The 23,276-nt window shown below is 36.6% G+C and overlaps 2 protein-coding genes and 1 long non-coding RNA gene across 4 annotated transcripts; 2 read left to right on the plus strand and 1 right to left on the minus strand.

Moving 5' to 3' along the window:
- Positions 1-2,655: 2,655 nt before the first annotated feature.
- LOC130072429 (Rieske domain-containing protein) lies at positions 2,656-8,948 on the minus strand. The gene is made up of 5 exons (XM_056237521.1): positions 8,641-8,948; positions 8,087-8,295; positions 7,734-7,768; positions 7,331-7,634; positions 2,656-2,698 (listed from the first exon to the last, which is right to left on the minus strand). Exons 1-4 carry the CDS (start codon positions 8,643-8,645, stop codon positions 7,353-7,355), a joined length of 531 nt encoding a protein of 176 aa, XP_056093496.1. The 5' UTR covers positions 8,646-8,948; the 3' UTR covers positions 2,656-2,698; positions 7,331-7,352.
- A 3,958-nt stretch (positions 8,949-12,906) lies between these two features.
- Positions 12,907-14,565, plus strand: LOC130072426 (uncharacterized). Its single transcript, XR_008804124.1, has 3 exons — positions 12,907-13,013; positions 14,112-14,280; positions 14,364-14,565. It is a non-coding gene; the product is annotated as an uncharacterized LOC130072426 (long non-coding RNA).
- Positions 14,566-14,652: 87 nt separating this feature from the next.
- LOC130072421 (uncharacterized) lies at positions 14,653-21,955 on the plus strand. 2 transcript variants are annotated; one of them, XM_056237511.1, is made up of 17 exons: positions 14,653-15,785; positions 16,699-16,790; positions 16,930-17,134; positions 17,215-17,319; positions 17,688-17,881; positions 18,073-18,214; positions 18,307-18,963; positions 19,050-19,141; positions 19,368-19,481; positions 19,558-19,605; positions 19,680-19,763; positions 19,843-19,908; positions 20,516-20,576; positions 20,679-20,729; positions 20,806-20,850; positions 21,155-21,213; positions 21,301-21,318. In XM_056237511.1, exons 1-13 carry the CDS (start codon positions 15,032-15,034, stop codon positions 20,564-20,566), a joined length of 2,604 nt encoding a protein of 867 aa, XP_056093486.1. In that variant the 5' UTR covers positions 14,653-15,031; the 3' UTR covers positions 20,567-20,576; positions 20,679-20,729; positions 20,806-20,850; positions 21,155-21,213; positions 21,301-21,318. The 2 variants fall into 2 exon arrangements, with proteins under 2 accessions (XP_056093486.1, XP_056093487.1); XM_056237512.1 differs by lacking the exons at positions 14,653-15,785; positions 16,699-16,790; positions 16,930-17,134; ... (5 more) ...; positions 19,368-19,481; positions 19,558-19,605 and adding exons at positions 20,931-20,992; positions 21,423-21,576; positions 21,697-21,955 and having other exon boundaries at positions 21,301-21,335.
- The last annotated feature ends 1,321 nt before the right edge of the window (positions 21,956-23,276 follow it).

Here is a 23,276-nt window from a genome sequence, read left to right on the forward strand (position 1 = left end):
TAATCATCATGACATGAAGTGGGCAGACCCCACAGCTCTTTGCAAGGTTGCATAACATTTTTTGCAACTCCGATTCGACAGCTTAAGTCACGTTTTAACGTTTCTAGGTTACACTTTATTAGTAGGTGTCCTTGTTACAGTGTAATCATACATGTTTTTAAGTACAAAGACAACATACATAACATTATAGCCTACATACGATTTTGATGTTGCATTCACTATTGTTTTATATAAAATTGTTCTATAGTCTATATAGCTAGTATTAAATGCAATTACATCAGAGGAAACTGTAATTAAATTACAGAAAAAGATAAATTCCTTACTTTACTTTTCATTGGAAAAGTAATCAAATTACAGTAATTAATTACTCAGTAATAGCTTACATTACACCCAACACTATTGCATGTAGGCTAATTAGCATATGCATAATTTATTATTATTATTATTATAGTAGCCTAGTGTAATGTGTAACAAGGACACTGTAAATAGTGTTACCCGCTATTCCACTAAGATTGAAAATGGTTTGAAAAAAATATAGTAGGAAGGTCTGTGCTTTCCTTATTATTTAGGTATCAAGACTCACATTCCTACATTTTGTAACAATTGCATATATTCAGCACGAATATAGTGTGAATATATGCAACTGACAATTTGTTTTTAATTGGGCCTATAAATACAAATACATAGGCCTACTATAACCCACAAGTGTTTAGCAAACAAACGTGATATAGATTCTGGTTTATCTACACAAGAACATCTTTGATGGAGCCAATACACAAAGTTTCAAGTCTGGAATATACACACATTCCTGCTCTCTTTCTTCCAGCCACCACACACACGCATTCATACAAATACCCCTTGCAGAGAAAGCACGTGCCTGAAGAACTAGAGTTGAGCTGTGATAGGTTGAGTTACATAACTGGCAGACCTGGTGAAAGGAAAACAGAGCATCCATACATACTAACTGTATATGACAGATGTGGAAATCATACACATTTCATTTTATATACTGTGTTGTAGATACTCAACTGTAAAGCGATAAACATTTTATGCCAACTGTGACCTAATTTTTCTGACATGAATGACTGAAAAGAAATGGTTGAAGTGATCCATCCTCTCAGTCATTTAAAGGGATAGTTCACCCAAAAAGGAAAATTACCCCATGATTTACTCACCCTCAAGTCATCCTAGGTGTATATGGCATTCTTCTTTCAGACGAATACAATCAGAGTTAAATTAAAAAATGTCCTGGCTCTTCCAAGCTTTCTAATGGCAGTGAATGGCCGTTTCTGTTTTGTCCATCAAAGTGCATCTATCCATCATAAAAGTGCTCCACATGGCTCCGGGGGGTTAATAAAGTCCTTCTGAAGTGAAGCGATGCATTCGTGTAAGAAAAATATCCATATTTAAAACTTTATCGACTAAAATAGACAGAAGTACGCATCGATTTACGGCGAAAGAGTAACTCTTGACCTGACGCATGACGTATTGACGAACACGGAAGCGCAGAGGATAGAGCAAAATAAAACACCTGTCACGAATTAGAAGACTAGAACCGCAATTTTAAAGAGAAATGTCGGAGGAGATTGAGTTTGTTGCCCAGCCCTGTTTGTTTGAACCGCGAGAGGTGTCAAAGCTTACAATACTCCTACATTCTACGTCATATATCTTCACTTCAGAAGGCTTTTATTTAACCCTCCAGAGCCGCGTGGAGCACTTTTATCATGGATGGATGCACTTTTATGGACTTCAAAACAGAAACGTCCATTCACTGCCATTGTAAAGCTTGGAAGAGCCAGGACATTGTTTAATATAACTCTGATTGTATTCGTCTGAAAGAAGAATGTCATATACACCTAGGATGACTTGAGGGTGAGTAAATCATGGGGTAATTTGAATTTTTGGGTGAACTATCCCTTTAAACTGTGTAGATGACTAACATGTTCATTTGAAAATAAAGACAGCCTGGTTTAGTGAGTGAAAATGGAAATTTTGTCTTGAAACTTTGCTGGAATCAGCAGATTGTTTTACAGCTGGGAACTGAATGCCATTACTTGGGGCTTTATAGATCAAGACAGATATGGATTCAGTCAAAGGTTCAAGACTTTACGTATTCATTTGGGCCATGACAAACAATTTTTTGTTATATCGGTTTCATTTAAACCTTGAAACAAGATTTTAAAGCAAGATGGTTTATTTAAACAAGACTTTTTTCTTCTCTCTAAACACCCACTTATTAAAACAAAAATTTGCAAAATAAAATTTAAAAAAAGGAAATAGCAAAGAATGTAAACAAAATCACTTCTGAACTATTAACAAATACGAGAATTTTGTTTTTGAAATTTTATTTCTCAACAATGAATTCAAACGCTCATCAAAAGATATTTAGAGCTGTATATTTAGGGCATATGTTCTCATTTTAAGGAATGAAGTATCACATTTACGTGATTACGTAAAAGGTTACATCAGAACTGGTGATCTGTAATTTAAAAAATATATATTTTGTGTTCATCTGTACCACTTACAGTATTGCCTTGCATGGTCATTTAGACATTTTTAAACAGGTAATTTGTTATGGAAACCTGGTCTTCACAGCAAGCTTCTGTATGAGTGGCAGGAGTATAATGAAAAGGTTACAGTCATCCTTGAAGCCTTCGACCCCTAAAGTGCAGTGGTGTCGTTTTACATGCGTTACCCCCTGAGGATTGAAGAAAAGTTTGTTTAAACTTGCAGTCTTTGGGTTAAACAAAAAAGTATGCATTTATTTTAAAGTGTGTTTAAGTTGTTAGCATTAGCCTACTCTTAATTTCCCAGGATGTTTTTAAAACATGAACAAATTAAAAAATACTGAGTTCTATAATGTGCATCTATTCACTGGGTGAGATTTCCTTTCATCAAACCTGCTTAATAGAAAAGAAATTACTCTGCTTTTTATCCTACAGTATTTTGTAATTTAACTACAGATCTTTTTTTGGTAAATGGTGTTGCTGTGGAATGTTATCTATGCTTAAGCACCCCCAAGGCTAACTTAACCACTCCTATTTACACAATTACGAACCCCTTTCTCTCATTCAAACACCCACGGTCACCTCCATCATTGGTCCCTCATTTTTCCATGTCACCTTTGACCCCCTGACTCACCCCACCTTTAGTTCACAAACTGTCATCACTATCCCTAACTCAGTAGACAAGCACTTACATCGAACCCCCACTAGCTCATAGGACCGCCCTCCTGTTCACAAATCTAAAAATATTAATTAAAGGTGCTGAACACAGAATCTAAGCAAGTACTGTTGATATTCTTTATTTAAATGGTACACTACGTAATTTGGCCCGGGTAAAAAAAAACGGCATGCACTTTGCGAAAGAACATTGTTTTGGTTGTGCTTCGGCTCTGTTGTGGATGAATATGGAAATTCAAGAATTATGTCATCTGGACCCAAGTGCAATATTTTATGCAGTTGTTGACTAATTGGGAACACAGGTATTTTTAAATGAATGACGTTACACAAGTTATCAAGACGATTCCCAGTCTTATATGGCCAAACGTTGCATTTTTTAAATATCTGATAATCTGGCCAAATAGAGAGAGATTATACCCTTATGGGGTATACAAAAATATATAGAAATATACTGCAAAATATTTCCATGGGGAAACTAGTGTTTATATTTTTCAATATATGCATTGACCATGGCTATATATTAATACATATAAAAAATTATTATAAATGAAGACAAACATAGCATTACATGTAATATTCACAAAGTTTTATCCTTTATTGTGTATATATTGCACATACATGTTCCCATATAAATGTGAATGTATGTACACACACATATACACACACATTCACGGAATGAGTTACAACAGATTTCTAGTTCTAGACTCAAAAAGCTGCTGTAGGTAACTTTTGTAAAAAAAATATTTTTTACATATTTGTTAAAACTGTCATTATGTCCTGACATGTGTGAAAAATACATGTGAAAAAATCAAGCTCCTCTGGCTCCTCCCAGTGGTCCTATTGCCATTTGCAGAAATACACCGCTCCCGTTCAGAAACAACCAATCAGAGCCAGGAGGAATGTCTTAGCAGTGTCAGTCACGCTCGTGTACGCGCTGATCACACCCCTCTCTTGCACAGTGCGTACCGTCGTTCAAACTCAAGATTGCCGCTGTGCTGCAGCTGTGCTAATGGCGGAGAAACAACCTGAACCGACAATTTCTGACAAAGGAAAAAGACCAATGACGATAAACAAGCGAAAAAGAAAGAATTAGACAGAGCCCATTGACTCGGTGTCAAAACTCTAGCCGCGTAACATGTAGATAAAATGTCACGCATTGTGCAAAGCAACAATTGAAACCTGCTAATTCACTGGCTTGTCATGTTGCTGAAATATTGTTGTGGCGAGCAGGACGAGGCCGAGGGACGTGAGAGCGGCGCGAGTGATAATGAACGACATCTGTGAGACGCACCGGTCTCGCATCTCTCACGGAGGAGCGGAAGCATAAAGGAGGAGCGACGACAGTGAAGATCGAGAGAGGAACAGGCCTGATTTTACGTTGTGATTTTATGTTCTGTTTTGTGTGTTGTCCGTGAGGGGCTGCTGGCTTATACTTTCATTTTGTATTTGTTTATTTATTAATAAACTTGTTGAACGTTCGCCGGTTCCCGCCTCCTTCTTCCCATAACAACTGAACCCCATTACAAATGTACTAGCAAACCTTATCTAGCATTAGGCCTACATATCGCTAGAATAATTACTTACATACTGTTGTTACGTTAGTTACCGTTATATTATCTTACTAGCTATTTATAACTTATAGAAAGGGTGCAATGTTATAAAGTTACATTACATGTATTCCAAAATACGTAATGATTTGACGACCAAGTTTGTAGTCAAAGTATGGGCAGGCCTTAGTCAATGTAAAGCATATTGTTGATGTTTCGTCCCTACTAGTGAATGTGCCGTAACTGTTTACGGTGGCCCTGCTTACTAGCCTGCGCGTTCACGACAGGCTCCGCTGTGGAGGACGAGCCGTGGAGGGAGGGCTGTAGCGCAGCAGAGAGCAAGGGGGTGGGACCTGTAAGTTGTGCTTGTTCAAATTTTCAGGCTAAGTCAACGTTTTCTCAAAACTCCCTACTGCAGCTTTAAGGGAGAGAAAATGTTAAAATGATGTGTTATTTGATGTGTTTTGCTCAATATTAATATAGGGGGAGATCTGTTAGTGTTTAATGTTCTATTATTTTGGAATTTAAAAGGTTTTCTAGTATGTCTGAGTTTTTGGGGTTACCATTGTGCTGAAAAGTAGCCTGTGGTTCGGTTGACTTGGCCTAATATCATCATGACTATAATTACTATATTTTAACAGTAATGGCTGTGCACTCCTCAGCACAGTGATAGTCTCTTGGCTAAATACTTTAGTACATGCAGGTGTGCTTGTGCTTTTGTTTATTAGCTTGAAAATATGGAACATTAATAATGTAAATAATTATAAAATATATAAGAAATATATTACATTATATATTTCTCTATATATGTGTGTTTATAATACATGAGTAAATATATCTGCAATATTATATTACACATGCAGTACCATATCTGATCATATATACAATACAACTATATATTATGAAGTGTATTATTGAATATAAAATTACATACATTATGATATATTAGTAAATATATTGTATAATATTTTTTATATTTTTTAATATATTTTTCTGTATATTTTCAAATATACTGTTATATAATTTAATATATTGATCATTCATATATTGGGAAATATATATTTTTTTCGTAAGGGTATCTACAGGCGAGTGACGCATGTAAAATATAAACACTTGTAAAAGGCTTACCACAGTGAATCAGAATGAGACCAAACACATTTTGAAAGAAGGATTGATGATGTCTTGACATTATCTAAATTTGGTTAATACCAAAATGTAACATGTGTACCTTTAAAGAGAGAATATATCAGAACACTACTTTTTTATTTTTCCTTTGACTAAACAGTTATGAGCTGTATAATATTTACGGTTATGAGCAACAGTATATCTACTTTTCATTAACATTACTCCTAAAAATAATTGTTCTTTATTGGCATCTATGGTTCCAAGAAGAACCTTCAACATTCCATAAAAACAAAAGCTTCTTTAGATTATTAAAAAGTTCTTCACACATACCAGTGAAAAGCCCCCTTTGTGTCATGAACCAGGTTTTTCTCCTCCTCTTTTCTCTCTCCTAATTAGCCTCTCGCACACTCATTTACACACACACACACACACATTTCCTCACGCACCTTTTCTCTACTCAGCTGTTTCTCATTATTGCCAGCAATTGCGCTGATCATCTCACACCTGCCCTCCCTTTCCTCTGATTATGATTGCTACTTCTAGCCTTCTCTCTGTCTTCTTCCTTGCGAGATTATTTTGTATCAAACTGATGTCTGAGGTCCCTCTGTCTACCCAGCTTTGTCTAGTCCTGTCGGAGCCCTGCATCATGGTAAAGTCTATTGTCGTTAATGGCTCTATGTTCTGCACAGTCACTCTGCTGCTGAAGGCTGGCCCGGCTCTGCATTCCGCCTCCCACTATCTACTTCTACTACGGAGTCTGCCCGCTGACCACTGCAGCCCGATCCTGGGTTTCCGGTCTCCTTTGTTAATTATTTTCAAGAAGAGACTTTCTGTTGAACTGCCTTTTGCCCGTAACGTGGCTCATTACCTTTATTATATTAAAGAGACTTTATTACCTGCACTTCACGCTTGGGTCCTCTGTTCTCCACCTGACACTTTGGAAACTTTTAGGTGCCTGTTCTGTCTGTGCAGTGCACCTGTCACCAAACCAAAAGAAAATCTGAGGAATAAAAGCCGGGAATTCCATGAAATAGCATACAAGTGATCTGATACAGTGATTTAATGACAATAATTTACTAAATAAATAAACCAAAAAAATGTACATCATTTAAACATTTATGAAAATTCAAAACCAAAATGTAAATAAAAAGTACTTGGAAAGCACCAGAATACATTGGAAAAACTCCTAGACCAGTTTTAAAAAGGACTTTAAAATCAGAGACTGAATCTGACACCCCTGCTGGAAAAAAAAACTGAACTGTTAGCTGTGTTCTGGGACATGGTAACTAGTTTATAGTTGGTATACTACCGAGGTGGTCAAGCTGGTTTTTGAAACATGCTGACTGCAGTCAACTTGAGCTAATGAACAGCATAGACCAGCTTAAAACAACATAACTGATTTTCCAGCAGTGATAGATGGAAACAGTCTCAACAGAACACATTCAAAGCCTTCTGCTGATCAGAGCAGACACTCACCCAGATGTCTCTTCCTGTGAGGTCAATTCGTTTTCTTCACCCCTTCTTTCAAGATAGTGTCTCTATATTTCTCAGTTTGATAGTAATCAGAGTCAATGGCCCCTGGTGAGTCGTTTAAGGTGAGGAACACGTCTCCATTAGACTCTGTCACTGTGTGGATTCTTTGTTTAATGCCTTTAGAGCACCAAGTTGGTTTCAGAGGCTTCACAGAAGGGTCCACTGCCTGATAAAGACCCTCACCCTCATCTAATGTAATTTTATACTTATGCCATGGGCACACTATGCATGGCCGTCCATCAAAGTCCTTCAGTGGCAAAAGAGAACATTTAAAGTTGAAGCAGATTTGTGGCATACAGATATAAATAAGAGAAATTGCCTGATGAAAGGCTTCACAACAACCCACCTCTATATCTCCTTCCTGAAGTGGACCTCCAGAGTCTGCAACAAAATAAAAGCATAACGCAAAGCATAAAAGCAGTGTAATGTAAACATATGTCTGATAATGTCAAATATTAATGAGGGCGGAAGGATGCGCATAGCCTTCAATCTGTATAAATTCTGAGCAAATAAAATAATTAAACACTATTTGAGTATGGTGAGGTTGTTAAGGTAAAGAAAATTAAATGGGATTGGAATAACATAGGGCCGTCATTTTTTCAAATGATGCCCTCCACCGATAAATCATTTATAAGAAATATAATCCCTAACAAACAATAATTGTCAAATTTGATTTCATGGTAGCATGCAGAAGCTTACGGTAGCAACGAGCATCAATAGCATAGAAGTCCCCCTGGTGGTACATCACTAGAACATCTCTTCCACCAAATGACTTCAGGACTCGTCTGGCTTGAATGATGTTTTCTTTCTTCCCTATAAAATAAGGTTTGGATGCAGCCGCCACCTCTTCATTAGAGCTCATGTTTTCCCCCCACACTTTTTCTGCACTCTTCGACACATCGTCAGAACTGTAATACAATAAGATAAATAAAACAAACACACGGTGACGGTGCTATGTGATGAACAATCTTAAATTACAATCTCTATTCAAGTGAAATAAATGAGCAAATAATGGCAGAAACTGTCATTTTGGGGGTGAACTAGTACCAAAAAGTACCGAGAATGGCCAGATCAAGATTTTTTTTCTCTTGTGCCATAAAGCATTATTCTTTATTCATTGGTTCGTGCTTTGCGCTCGTGCGTTCATTGACACGTGAATTTGGAGATGCCCAGCTGGTTAATAGTTGCAATTACGATTTCTACGAGGACGTACCAGACTGTAAAAACGTAGGAGTTAAAATTACGGTACTTACGACATGACGCGAATAACGTTTACTATCTCCAGCGGCCCGATTATTTACATTTTATAAGATCCTGTGGTAGTTTTAATATCAGTAAACTCTCCTTAACTTTGTCAAATGTGAAAAATCCGTCATATGCAGGTAGCCAGATCACACTTGTGCGTAACTTTTTATGCATCCAGAGATTCCAAACGTGTATGTATAATTAAATCTCAACGTGTGATAATCTACTTTGACATATGTCTCTTTTTTGTTGCTTGTATAATGTTCAAAATAAGCGATTTAGTAACAAAAGAGGAATCCACGAAACGAAACCGTGTGGATCATTTCCGGTAATATCCAGCTTTTGCGTTTCAAAATAAGAGTTTAGACCGCAGATGATTTTTTTTTTTTTTTACTGAAACTAAGAACTTATATAGTCATTTAAAATATTTATGTAGAAATTATGAGCGACATAATAGATGGTGCTGTAAATTTAAAACGCTTAAATTGATAGGAGTAGTTGCATAACATTCTTTTGATCATAATGCTTTCAACAGGTTAAAAGAATATAAGATTTTTTAGGGGAAAGTGTCTATCTTCGGCTCCATTTTTTTGAAGCGGTTTGCTATATGTATATATATATATATATATATATATATATATATATATATATATATATATATATATATATATATATATATATATATATATATATATATACTACCGTTCAAAAGTTTGGGGTCAGTGAGAATTTTATTTTTATTTTTTGGAGGAAAGAAATCAATACTTTTATTTATCAAGGAATAATTAATTTGATCGAAAGTGACAGTAAAGACATTTATAATGTTACAAAAGATTCTAACCCTAACCCTATTCATCAAAGAATCCTAAAAAAAAAAAAAATAACTGTACAACTGACAGACCAACAACTGTTTCAACATTGATAATAAAAATGTTTCTTGAGCATCAAATCCTCATATTATACTGATTTGTGAAGGATCATTTGACACTGAAGACACTGACACTGGTGATGCTGAAAATTCAGCTTTGATCACAGGAATTAATTACACTTTACTATATATTCACACAGAAAACAGCTGATTTACACTGGAATAATATTTAATACTATAACTGATTTTTGTTGTATTTTTAATCAAATAAGCGCAGCCATGGTTAGCAGAAGAGAATTATTTTAAAAGTATTTAAAATCGTACCGACCCCAAACTTTTGAACGGTAGTGTATATATATATATATATATATATATATATATATATAGCCTATATATATTTTTTTTTTTTTTTTTTTTTTTTTTACATTATGCCTTCACCAGTCATTTTCAAAGTATAAACTGGCTGTAAACTATAGGCTAGTCTCCATTAATATGAGGTCATAAATGTTACTTATTTAAGATAGGCTTAAACCAATTTTAAACTGAATAGCCTATAGGCTATGTCACACCACAGGACATGTCATCTATCCCTGCATTTCATGTCAACTTCCCATATGTATAAATAAATAAGTAAGCCCAAAACACCGAACAATATTAAACAAAGTGTAACGTAAGACCTTTAGGTGGTGCTGTTGATACACATTAAAATGCAACCAAGTTGGAGAAGTGACCATCTGTTATATTATGTCCTGTGAAGTTCAAAGACTTGAAGTTTACAAAGCTTCTTTCTGCCCAATTATAGTGTTTTATGTTTTCTGAGAAATCCATTTTTATTTATTTTAACAGGCGACTGTAAGAATACAATTCGAATTCTAAGGCAACTGGCTTTAGATGGCAGTCATGGCACATAAAATAAACAATAAATACAAACAGTAATAGGCATAAATGCAACAAATGTAGGCTCAAAATATAGCATAATGGATATGCAAAGGCCTAGCACATTTTAATAGGGAGGGAATGTACGGAATAGGCCTAGATAGTTTGGGTAAAATTTAAACTTGGAAACCATATTAGATTTCAGTCAGAAGATTGAAGCTTAGACTAATGTCACAAAAATGAAAGCTCAGTAACTCACAGTGACTTTTTCTAGTACGAATCTCCAATACAGGCCAAAACAGATGTTTACTAGTTGGTAATTAATGAACAGTTGCAGCCAGCACTCAAGCTTTCGGAAATTATAAATGCACAAGGGTTTAATAAAATGTTCATTTATTGTGAGTAAGTTAGGGTGGCAATATCCTCTGCCGTGCCTGTTTTCCCAGTATGGGATACATCTGCTCTAATCATTCAAAAACAACAAAACAAAAAAACAGTCTTCTTCAAATATAGCATCATTTTAAAATGCATTTCATCATTTGACCTGATGCGTTTGGGTATAAACATTTAAAATTGCTTTTGATGTCCCTCCTCCACCCCTCTATTTTCCTTCCATTGCCTGACTGAGAATGCATTAACCCAGATTCTTCCAAAGGCCAAATGTTGCTTTTAACAGCTACTTAGCATCATGGGAATTAAGAGCAGGATATTTTTATTTACATCAGAGAGCAGCAAGAGTGGTTTCACCCATTCCCTGAAACTGATTATCTATAAAAATCGATAAATAAAGTACAGGTAATGACAATATTCCATTGCAGACCTCCTATTCTTTTCCATTGAACTGTATGCTCCACATAACCATTATAGAGTATACAGTAATCTAGAATCTGTTTAAAATTAGAATCTGTGGAATACTTAATGGCACAGGCAAACTTTAATGGCAATTAAAAGCATAAATGAGGGTGCATTTGTAAATATAACTGAACAGCTAATTAATACTTTGGGTTCATGCTGTGAGCTTGATAGGCTATAGCCAATAACAAATGGCAAAGGAGCCGGAATCAACACATATAGGCCTACACATGGCTTGGCAGTTGTAACTTTACTGCTGTGCAGCTCTTCAGTGTTACAAAGGGCTTTCCTAAACAGGGAGCCAAAACGTACGTTCATTCTCAAGATGCTATAAGGAGGTTGTTATATAGCTTTAGCTCATCCATGGCATCTGCTGCTATTTTAAAATCATGTAATTAGTATGTTGCTTTGAATTTAACCCATAATAAATAGCATTTTCCACTAATCTGGACAAGTTTGCATTTATATTCTGGCTCATGTAGTCCCAGGGTAGAGTGTATTGAGTGGGTAGTGGGACACACACACACACACACACACACACACACACACACACACACACACACACACACACACACACACACACACACACACACCGTTTTCCCCCCCAAATAACCAATTAGATAAAGTCAATTATGTGTTGTTGCTATATGGACTAAGTTGACAAGAGTGATGTAGAAGTATTCACTGTGAATCTTACACTGGCGAGTCGTACCTGAGAGAAATCGGATTTTACAGTAAGTGATAACTATTCCCCCACTCTATACCAGTGGCGGTTCTAGAGGGGGGGCCAGGGGGGCCCGTGCCCCTGTGACAAAAAGCTTGGCCCCCCTTGTGGCCCCCCTAAATGTGGAGTTTGAAATAATTTTTACAAAACTGTTTTTTGCTATCGTTGTATGCGTATTATTTTTTATTTTTCTATCTTTGTGGATTTGCATTTTCACGTGACAATTCGCATCACATTCGCGGGAATCGCGGCAGAATAACGCCTGTCTCCTGCACGCGAGAGAGGAGAGAAGAAGAAAGTTGGTAAATGTCAGTTCAGTTGTAAGTTCATTCTTTATGTGCGTATGGGGTGTGCGATGTGTATTGTCTATTATGATATTGTAATCGTTGTTTTAACTATGTAGCCTACGAGGCACTTTGAGCTGACATAGCATTTGTCTATCGTCCTTTCACTGCTGTGTGCAGTTCATATAGGCTATGTCCCCAAATTAGTTTTTGTCTTATATTTATATCATATTATGTTCTTATATTAGAATATCACATCAGCAAGAGTGCCGTTTTCCCGTGCACAATTGCAACTGTGATATTTATGTTATACAACAGTTAAATTAACAATAAGTTAACATTGGGAGTTACTTTTTAGACACAATATTGTTTGTTTTCCCTTTATTTCGCCGACTAGAATTTCATAATGAAACCGTAGCAGAGTCTCAATGCAACACAGCGATGATTTATTGACTGAAATCCGCGTTTTGAACGAATCACTTGTTCTTTCCCGAATAAATCAGCCGTTTGAACAAATCGTTTGAATGAATGAATCCCTCTTACAGGGACTTGCCGCCACCTACTGGGAGAAGGAGGTCTCTGCAGAGCAACAAGGGGCGTGCCTCAATTTGGGGGCGTTTTACAACCGGGTAGGCGTTTTACAATCTCTCTGCCTGGTTTGCTAAAACTTGAGTGGGCGATACTTGAATACGCTTTCCCCATCAGATATTCAGATATTAGTGATAAAGCGAGAAAGCGGTGAAATGAGGAGAGAGGTCACCTGTCCTGCATATGGATGTAAGTGGATTTGTGTAAATTCTCATTTTACGTCAGTTAACGTTAATTAGTTTGTGTAAACTTGCTTGCAACACGATTAAGAAAAGCTCCAAGAGGTCTGCCACTTACAATCTATCGCTAACCACTATTAGCAAACATTCGCTAACTTTTTGGTGCATGCGTTTGTTACTTTAGTGTTGATAGTGGTAGTTTGCTTACTGTCGGCGTATTGTAATATAAAAAATAGTTAACGTTAGCTTGTCAGACTAGAAAACAATAGTTGTAAACAAATATTAGTGGGCTATTCCACCGAATTATGGCCGCGGTTTCACAGACAGGGACAGGTTTTAGCCTAAACCAGGATTAGTCCATAGTTCAATTAGGACATTTAAATAATTAAATTTTCATAAACATGCTTAGAAAAAAAAACATTACTGGTGTTCATCTTGAGACAAAACAAAGGCACTGATATATTTTAAGATCAGTCAGTGCAAGTTTATTTCAGTTGGAACAGCTCAGACTAATTTGGTCTAGGACTATAGGCTTTAAAATTGTTTGTGAAACCAGGGGATATAGGTAGCCTACTAATATGTACTATAAATACAATAATAAAAAAATAAATAACTATAAATACATTTTAAGGGAAGTATTGTGCACATTAATCTAACTGCAAATTCTGTCTAATTAAAAATGATTAAAAACTATAATATTTTGGATAAATTACGTTTTCATTCAGTCCAGAACCCACTCCCTTCATATATGAAATGGTGTTTGAGTGTGAGGTGCGCTGTAAGAAAACAAGAAAAGCTGAAAAAGCATTGCTTGTTAAGTTTATTATTTTTAATATCAATTTTAATGTAATATTTATAATTTTTCTGTTATGTATATTATATCTCATAACCCTAACAAAAACCTCTGCAGACACCTAGATTTAAATAGAAACATGATTTGACCTTTTTTAGCTGTGAGATCAGCTCACTAGTCAATGTTCAACACTCTTCATTATATCAGTGCAGGCTTTAATACCTCACATGTGTAGTCAAACCTATAGACTAACATAATTATGTACAGTGGAGGAAACTTTTTAAATTAAAATGGATGAATTTGTTGTCTATTCAGCACATCACAATTCAGCGGAGAGGACAAGAGCCTCAACCACAGCGCTACCTTGCAGATACTAATTTATTCACATGCCCCTTCTGCACATCTCAAATATGTAAACCCAGACAATATCATCAAATAGTGGCCCATATAGCTGGGCATAAAATAAGAGCAACTGAATATGGAGGTGAGTGGATATGCATATCTTTTAAATGTGTATTAAACATTTTTTTACGTCTACTAACATGGCTATTTTCAATTTTGCTTTAGATTATGTTATATACAGCTGTGACCTTGGCTGTGGCCAAAAGGCCAAGCATTTTCACTGCTGTCATTGTCCACAGACCTACATAAATAAAGCTGCTATAAAAAGGCATCTTTGCAGTTTCCACCCGCTGCCCCCAGCAGGACCTGATACACCACAACAAACTCCTTCGGTGCCCCCAGCAGGACCTGATACACCACAACAAACTCCTTCAGTGCCCCCAGCAGGACCTGATACACCACAACAAACTCCTTCGGTGCCCCCAGCAGGACCTGATACACCACAACTAACTCCTTCGGTGCCCCCAGCAGGACCTGATACACCACAACAAACTCCTTCGGTGCCCCCAGCAGGACCTGATACACCACAACAAACTCCTTCGCTGGCCCCAGCAGGATCTGATACACCACAACATCCAGCAGCTCCTCCAGTGATTAAAAGAAAGCAAATCACTGTGAGGTGTCCTCAATGTGGAGTGAGTCTAAATTCTAAAAATTTGAAAAAACACATTGAGCGGAAACATCAACCTATACATCTCGTATCTTCAACTTATAATTTACCAACACAGTGTGTTGATAAAAAGAATGGGATATATGTTGTAGCAAAATCATTTCGTGGGCCCTGTATTCCCATTCATGTGGCGAAGAAAATTTGGGGCTCATCACACAAGGTAATGTGTGAAATGGATATGTGCAACACTTGTGCTGAAATGACTCAAAGGAGTGAACTTTTGGTTACATCATGTGTGCATCTGAGATCAGTAGACTACTCCTGTGCTATTGCACCACATGAAGAGTTATCAGAGGACGTGTTGACTGAGATAGTGGAGCAAAAATGGTTTTGTAACACAAGGAAAAACCAATGCCTTACGCTGCAAGGTCAGGCTAAAAGTAAAGGTGCAACATTTACTAGCCTTGTTACTATTGGAGGCCCTGACTACAAGCATTACATATCAGTATATGAGCCAAGGGTTTCTTATTACAGTAGACTGGGCAGAGTTTTGGTTAATTACAATTCCAAGACAAACACTTGGCACTGCCCTTGTATCAGAGGTAGGAGATCGTGTCTGCATAAGTGCATAGCAAAATGGTGTCTCTTTCAAATGAAGCGGGAGCTCTTCACAACCATGCCAGAAGCAGCTGTAGAGACTGAACCAGCAGAACATGATGACTTGTCTGGCCAGCAATGGGAATATCCTCCAAAGAGTGATGGCCTGAAGCAGATGGTACAATATATATACCATAACAAAAAGCTTCCAGACACACTATCAGATGTTTTTATAGAAGATGTAAAGAAGGAAGACATTCCTCAACATCTTATTCCTGAAGAGGAGTTCTGCTCTCAGTGCCCTGGACCTGTTCCTCTCAGTGCTCCTGTCCTTATCACCAAAAATGCTAAAGTGGCGACGCTCACTGGTGTAGTGACTGGTAGGCATTGCTGGTTTGTAAATTTTCAATGATAATATTTAATATTTATAAGCTGTTGATTTATACTACTCACTAAAAGTTAGGCATATTTGACTTTCGGGTGAAATTTATGGAAAATGTAAAAAGCTCTTGCTACAGTGAAAATATATCATAAAAGAAGGGCATTTAAGTAGAAGTATGCATTTATTCTTCTACAGCAATTTATTAAAACAAAAACTAACAACAGTGGTGGGTATACCACAACAAAAATGTCAATGTTTCAATAACTTGTAACTTTCCTTGAGCATCAATTACAGCTTAACAATGACATCTCATGCTGTTCGCAAATCAACTTATTGTCGAGGGAGGCACAGCATCCCACTCTTCTTAAAGGGTTGCCCTCAGGTCATTGAGGTTCTGGCGTGCATGGTTATGACTTTCTATATGTCGACTCTGCTTATCACATAGGTTTTCTATGGGATTCATGTCTGGAGAAAGTGCAAGCCACTCCATTTGAGGTACCCTAGCCTCCTGCCACTATTCCCTGATGATGCGATCTCAATGAGCTAAGGCATTGTCATCCATAAAGATGAAATCAGGCCTGTGTTGCTCATGCAGAGGCACAATGACTGGATTAATGGTGTTATTCAGATAGTATTGGCTTGTCACAGTACCATGTAGAGGGTCGTGACCCTGCACCCCAGAACCTCAATGACCTGAGGGCAGCCCTTTAAGAAGAGTGGGATGCTGTGCCTCCCCAGACAATAAGTCAATTTGCAAAAGTTGAATATCCCTAACTTTTTGTGAGTAGTACATGTCATTTTTTGCATTATACTCCAGTATTAGCGGAGTATTAAAGTATGCTATTCACAATAATTGCCAAGTGATTGTTTGACATTTAGTACTATTATTATCTGTTTATTTACCTTATTAGGAATATCCACATACTGTAAGAAATGCAGTAATTGTGGTATGTTTTACCGATACCAGGACTGGATGCATGGGCTTCACAACTTTAATGATAAAGTGCTGCTAAGCATCTTTCTATGCATCTTCATAAGGAATTCCGTTCAGGTTTTAATTATGAAATTTAAAATACATTAGGCTCAAGATTGTTCAACTTAATCTAGCACTGATATATGTTCTCATGACTGTTCTCACTCAGGATCATGTGGCAGTTGGAAGGGTGCGTTCCATATTGCAAAAGACAACACACGTGCCTTACCCAAAGGAGACAGAGTTTCTTCATGCATATTTACATTTTGAGGCACTAACTCACCATGATTATGGCTTTTCGTGTCTAAAATGTGGACATCATCCTCCAGTTGTTGTAATGGACTTACATAAAAAGGGAGTGTTCAACATGGCAGGTAAGCAATCACAGTTTTTTTTTTTGTCATTTTCTATTTGCAGTTAATTTGTGTTAATTTAATTTTGTTTCTTTATCCAGTCAGTGACATAAGTGAGCCAACTGAAACCTTCAATGGAGAGGTGAATTCCGAGGAGTTCTGGGAGACTCTTTCAAGAGAGAGGATTGCAACTGGCTTGTTGAGGAGTAAGTTGCAACAAGACAATTAGGCTATCATGTGCAATAATGTAAACCACTTCCTTGTCTCTTGTACATATACTTGTTGAGTTCATTGCATCAGTGGTTCCCAACCACGTTCCTGGAGGCCCACCAACACTGTTCATTTTGCATCTCTCCATTGTCTGACACACAAATTTATGATCTTGGAGTCTCTACTAATGAGCTGATGATCTGAATTGGGTGTGTTTGGTTAAGGATACATGGAAAACATGCAGTGTTGGGGGGCCTCCTGGAATGTGGTTGAGAGCCACTGCATTACACATGTATTTCCACATCTAAACAAAATGCCTTGTTTCAAGAGTTTGTTTCACTACTTTATTTTCTGTATATTTTAGTTGGAGACACAAATCCTTACAATTTGAAACCCAATTATGAGAACTGGGCCCCATGGGTCGGCAGACACACACGCAGGTCACCATCTGTGATAAACACAGAATGGAAGAAAGTGCAGACCACAAATACACTTGAAAACATCGCTGAAATAGACATGACAGAAGAGAGACTCAGTGATGAATTAATGAAGCTAAAGGTATGCACCAGCTCAGTATAAATCTCTATAGCCTCTTATAATTTGCAGTTTATTAAAAATGGTGATGGTTGACCAATAATGAAACAATCATTATGCAGGTCTAAATCAGTTGTTACCTTCTAGTCGTAGTTAGAACTAACACACAAAGAGCTAGTTTCATATTGTAATGTAATATCAAACATATTTACCAGGTTGCAGACATTCGAAAACTCTGCAAGGCCTGTGGAGTTGGCACTGAAGGATCAAAGACTGATCTTCTATCCAGACTGAGAGAAGAAATGCAAAACAGAACTGCATACGACAAGATTTTTCAAAAAGTTTGGGGAGCATCAGGTATATGGTGGGCTCTGTGAGTTCAAATGTACATCATGTTCTGAAAGTTAATGAATTTCATTCACTAAACAAACTATACTCCTCTTTGTCAGGTGGATGGGCAGCCATTTTATGCCCCTGTGGTATAGTTTACAGTGTAAAATTTCTCATCCGTGCCGAAAGTCCTAGAGACTTTACGGACATGTTATTTTCATGGAAACATATCCCAAACATTTGTATTTATGATTTTGCCAGAGGACTGGCCACCCATTCCAACTTAAGGAGGCCAGAGGCAATGCCATTTACACCCTTTGAGGGACGACTTGCGGAATCTACAGAAAACAATATAACAGCTGCAGAGAGCGGAACCCTAACTATAAGTCTACCCTGGATAAAAGAGAAGAAGATGGATGAGGATGATAATTGCCATCCAGTGACTGGTTCTTCCGAGCACTATGCTCTATCGGACAAGTTCCACGAGGCCAACAGTAAGGATAAGCGAGACACACTTAGAAAGATTCAGATTGTCCCAGAGTTGGCTGGCAGAGTGAACACACAAGCTGCAGAACAACTTTTCGCTGGAATGCGTAAGAACAACTATTTCTTGAATATGATGTCTCCCACCACCCACATGTTTCTTGTAAGAAACATTTTGCACATCCAAAACAAAGAAAAAAATGGATCCATGCTGTCAAAAATACAAAAGGACCTTGGGCATCCAAAAACGACTATAAACCTCCAAACTGATTTGTTTGGACGTTTGGTTGTAGGTAAGTTTATTACATGTATACTTTGAACCTTATCTCTTATTTGCTATTTACAAATCATTATGTCTTTTATGTGTCTTTAAATAAAGAGAACAGGGCTCCTGAAATGACCAGACTACATCTGATAAAACCTAGCAAGGCTTGCTGGGGAAAGCCACTGACTCGATCACAGCGTAAACTGGTAATATAGCTAAACAGTTATTAATTGCACAACTGCAGTCCTCTATTATGATTAAATTTTAGATTTTGCATTTTCATTTATGCATCCGGACAGTCATATCCTAAGCAACTTACAACTGATTCATCATAGAGCCAACAATATTCACTGTGTGCAACGGTCTTTTAGAAGACTAAGACTACTAAGAATCTGTTTTGTAAGTAATAGAATATTTCTGTTCTCTTGACAGATGGCTCAAGTTCGTTCTGCAAATGCTGATGATGAAGTAGCACTTGTGGGCTCTATTGTCATAAAACAGAAAGACTTAATAACACTGACAAACCCTTGCGAGGTGGAAGGAAATGTAAGGAACGGACAAAAACATGAATCAAAACTTATGTCCATTTCAAAGTAGCTAAATGTTGATATTTTTCACACAGGTGCTGAATTCCTGCTTCTGTGTGCTGCAACAGATTGCACTCTCCCAGGTTTAACCTCAAAGTTTGAGAGCATGCATAAATTCATTTTATTCAATTCATAACAATTTTCTTTTTGCGGGCAGAATGTGGACATCTATCCAGTTGATAGCCATGCCATAGTGACATGGTTGCCACCAATTTGTGCACATCCCATGGACCACTTACCTGTAAGGATCACTGACATTTGTAATGTCTTTAAACATTAAACATACTATATACTATATATATTTTTTTATATACATGTAGCCTGAAATTATGAGCAAGGATGCTGTGGTCTTCCCATCTTGGTTGCCAGAGCATTGGATGCTGTGTGTGAGTCTGCTTTAATGTTGCGATACATAAACATACAATACCAATTGTTGTGCAAACTGAAATCAGCGGCATATTTCTGATTATTTCCTTGATATGCGTTTCCTAACAACTAACACAGGGTGAAAACATTTTTTCAGATCATGAAGCCAAAATTGCGTGAATTGTATTTTCTCAATTCCCTGAAAACTCCAGGTTTTGGAGATGGCACTTACACTGCCATATACAGGTTTTCCTGTTACAGAATTTTGTTCTCTTGTTCTATGTTCAGTTCTTTTTTTCTCTTTTTTTTCCCATAGGCTTTTTTCTCATTGCATACAATTTAAGAAACACTTTACTTGCAACACACTTTAATTTTAGGGTCATATATTAATTAATTTTGTTCATCCCTGCATTAAGAAGAAATCCATGGGAAAAATAAAGGCGGGACAGTTCCTGTTAAACTCTGCCTTTATTATTTTCTGTTCCATTTCAGATTTACTTAGTAATCATATGTAGTATTGCAGGGTAGTTATCTTTTAAAAACCCTGTTTGATTGGCTGTTTTTATTGTATATCTTAATGTGTTTGTTGTTGTTTTTGGCTGGGGTGGCATTCATTTATTTTGACAGAGAAATTGCTCAGAGCCTGTGTCCTGGGACATGGACAGAATTCTATTCTGAGGACCTTGGGGTATGTTTCATTTGACACCAAATGTGATTGAAAATTTTAATGAATTAGGAATTTAGTGGTACTAGTTAAAAATGATATCATATGTAATTTACTTATATCTAGGATATACCTCGACAAGAGATGTCTTGCAGCTGTGGAGTCTTCATTCTAATGGTAGGATCAATGGTTACTATTGATTCTGCAGGTGCCTGTCCCATGTGCAGTTATTAATACATAATTCATGTTGCAGTATGCTCTCAATGTCATCTTGGGGGGAACATTTGACTTTTCAGAGGTGGGTTTTCCAAGCTCATTAAAAAACATTCTGTAAGTTTAAGAATTGTTTTGATAAACTTGTGCTTTTTCCAACTATAGTCAGACATACCAAGTATAAGAAGATGGTGGTCTGTCCTTTTGCTGGAGAAATTCCCACCAAGGTGTTTCTTTCATTTTTATTGTTATTAGTCCTTTCCAAAAAATAATGAGAAGGATGGCAAAGTGCCTTTACAATTAGTGTGACTTTTAGTTGTCATATCTTCATGCAATGAAACTTGATATACTGTATTATTAATGTGTTTTTATGTCATAAATTTATCAAGATCGGTCATGGAAATCCAGCAAAGAAAGAGAAGGCGGACTGACAAGCCACACAAAACTGGTATGATTTATTTTGTTTGAGGTGCTCTATTATTTATAGTAAATGTTGACTGTCATTTACTGATGTTCTTCATTTGTCCCTTCATAGTGGCAACTGTTGACCAACCCCTGAACATACAGGAGGCATGTATTTGTTATTACTCAATTTATAAAATGCAAGGGAATCATTATAACCACAAGAAGTTCAGATTATGTTTTGTTCATGTATAGCTTCCTCCGCTGGTCCTTCGTGAAATCTTACTGGAGGTTGTGCTTCAAGATGGTGATGTTGCAATTGGCTCCCTTGCCCTCACCTGCAGGTGCTTTAACAGCATTGTGAGCATGGAAAGTTTCCGCCGAGAGGCTCACTTTCGGTGGTTGGACAGTAAGTTTTATTAGTGTCACTGATTGGTTAATTACAGCTCTCTCTGTTTTTTCTCAGTTATGTATGGTTGAATATTAAGACAATGAGGTCAGCTGACAACTTTTTTATTTTATTTTTTAGGTGTCGTGAACTGGAAGGCATTCAGTGAAAATGTCAGAAACCTGTACAGGGTTCCATACAGTCTATCCAGATGTCTCCATTGTGATACTACATACAAAGACTGTGGCGAAGGCTACAGAGGAAGAGGGCAAAGAGGTGTGTTGCAGGGGTTCTATGGCTCTGATGACTCCCCAGGATACTGCGGAGACTGTTTCTATGTGGCTGGAGGAAGCATCTAATGTTTCATGCAATGTGTTCCTCATGTTTGAACTTGCCACATTTATTGCTTATTTTATTTTATTGGATTGGATGCTCTCTTTTTTACTATTACATTAAATAGAGAATGCTGCATTTATCAATACAGTTTTTCATCATATTGGTTACAGTATCTATACGGTCAATAAAGTGATGCTAATGTTTAAAGTTTTCAGAGTCATTATTCTAAGTAAACACATTTTACCTTAATTTAAAGGTCAATACGTTTTACTTTATATCATTTAATGTAAGCTACAAATATCACTTAAATATCAGTCATTACATATAAATATATTTTGAAAAATACAGGTGAGAAAGACCAATACAATAATTTTCACCATTGCTTTACAGTAGGATTTGGTAACTTTATTGGAAATTGCTATTGTTTTTCCTTGTTAATCACCGTTACAACTTGATTTATGTTGTGTTGTTCACACACACACACAAAACGAAAATAAAACTAATGTAATTATAAATAGTTGAGTAATAAAGTAATTTTTAATACTTTTACCTTTTAAGGTTTACATTTAGAGAAAAATTGCATGTAGGTAGGAGAGAATATTATAAAATATAATACACACTCACAGGCTATAACAACATTTACATATACATCGCGACAACATTTATGTCAAAATAAAATCCAGCTACCTATTTTCTTTAAAAAGGATTTCTTTCATAAACCAAATTTCCCGTTATGTTATAAGATACAGATCTTGTATAACAGATCTTATGAAATAATTACTTTTTAAAGAAAATAGGTAGTTGTAGCCTGTATTTTATTTTGACATAAATCAAATGTTGTCGCGATATAGACATAATAGTAAAAATCAAGAAAATAAAACGAGAAATAATAATAACGCATTTCCGCTTCTGAAAGGGCTTCCGAATCCGTACGGTTATGATTGGATGGTTGGAAAATGCCTAGACCGGTTTGAAAACGCCCATTAATTGGGAAACACCTTCTTGTTGTTCCGCAGAGACCTCTATTTGGGCCTACTGGCGGTTTTAGTTTCATATTTAAAGTATCCTTTAATTAAAACGTTAAAATTAGAAATAATTTCATATTTAAATATTGATTTTAAAAAAATCTCATAGCTTTATTTATGCAATTGTAAATGGAGTGTAAATATATTAATGCCACTTCTGTGTCACCTCTGCACTGCAAAGATGGATTTTGATTGAATTAATTAATTTGACTGGTAACAGTGGTACTGTATAATTATTGCATAATTAAGTATTATTGTATAAATAAGTATAATTACTGTATAATTTGAACGTTAGTATTTGACATAAAAGGTGATGCATAACTCTAAATAAGTTTAGAAAAAATGTCCATATATAGGTGA

The sequence above is a fragment of the Rhinichthys klamathensis genome, unplaced genomic scaffold (assembly GCF_029890125.1).
Source record: "Rhinichthys klamathensis goyatoka isolate OS25496 unplaced genomic scaffold, OSU_Roscu_1.1 h1tg000487l_1, whole genome shotgun sequence".
NCBI lineage: Eukaryota > Metazoa > Chordata > Actinopteri > Cypriniformes > Leuciscidae > Rhinichthys > Rhinichthys klamathensis.

What these genes read in the sequence shown, in the direction of transcription:
- LOC130072421 (XM_056237511.1), top strand. Translation starts at nt 15,032, where the DNA reads ATGTGTGAAATGGATATGTGCAACACTTGTGCTGAAATGACTCAAAGG. An exon ending in TGCAACTGGCTTGTTGAGGA is followed by an intron (nt 17,320 to 17,687) that starts GTAAGTTGCAAC and finishes TGTATATTTTAG; the next exon opens with TTGGAGACACAAATCCTTAC. An exon ending in CAGAGCATTGGATGCTGTGT is followed by an intron (nt 19,909 to 20,515) that starts GTGAGTCTGCTT and finishes TTATTTTGACAG; the next exon opens with AGAAATTGCTCAGAGCCTGT.
- LOC130072429 (XM_056237521.1), bottom strand. An exon ending in TATTGATGCTCGTTGCTACC is followed by an intron (nt 7,769 to 8,086) that starts GTAAGCTTCTGC and finishes ATTTTGTTGCAG; the next exon opens with ACTCTGGAGGTCCACTTCAG. An exon ending in TTCAGGAAGGAGATATAGAG is followed by an intron (nt 7,635 to 7,733) that starts GTGGGTTGTTGT and finishes TTGCCACTGAAG; the next exon opens with GACTTTGATGGACGGCCATG.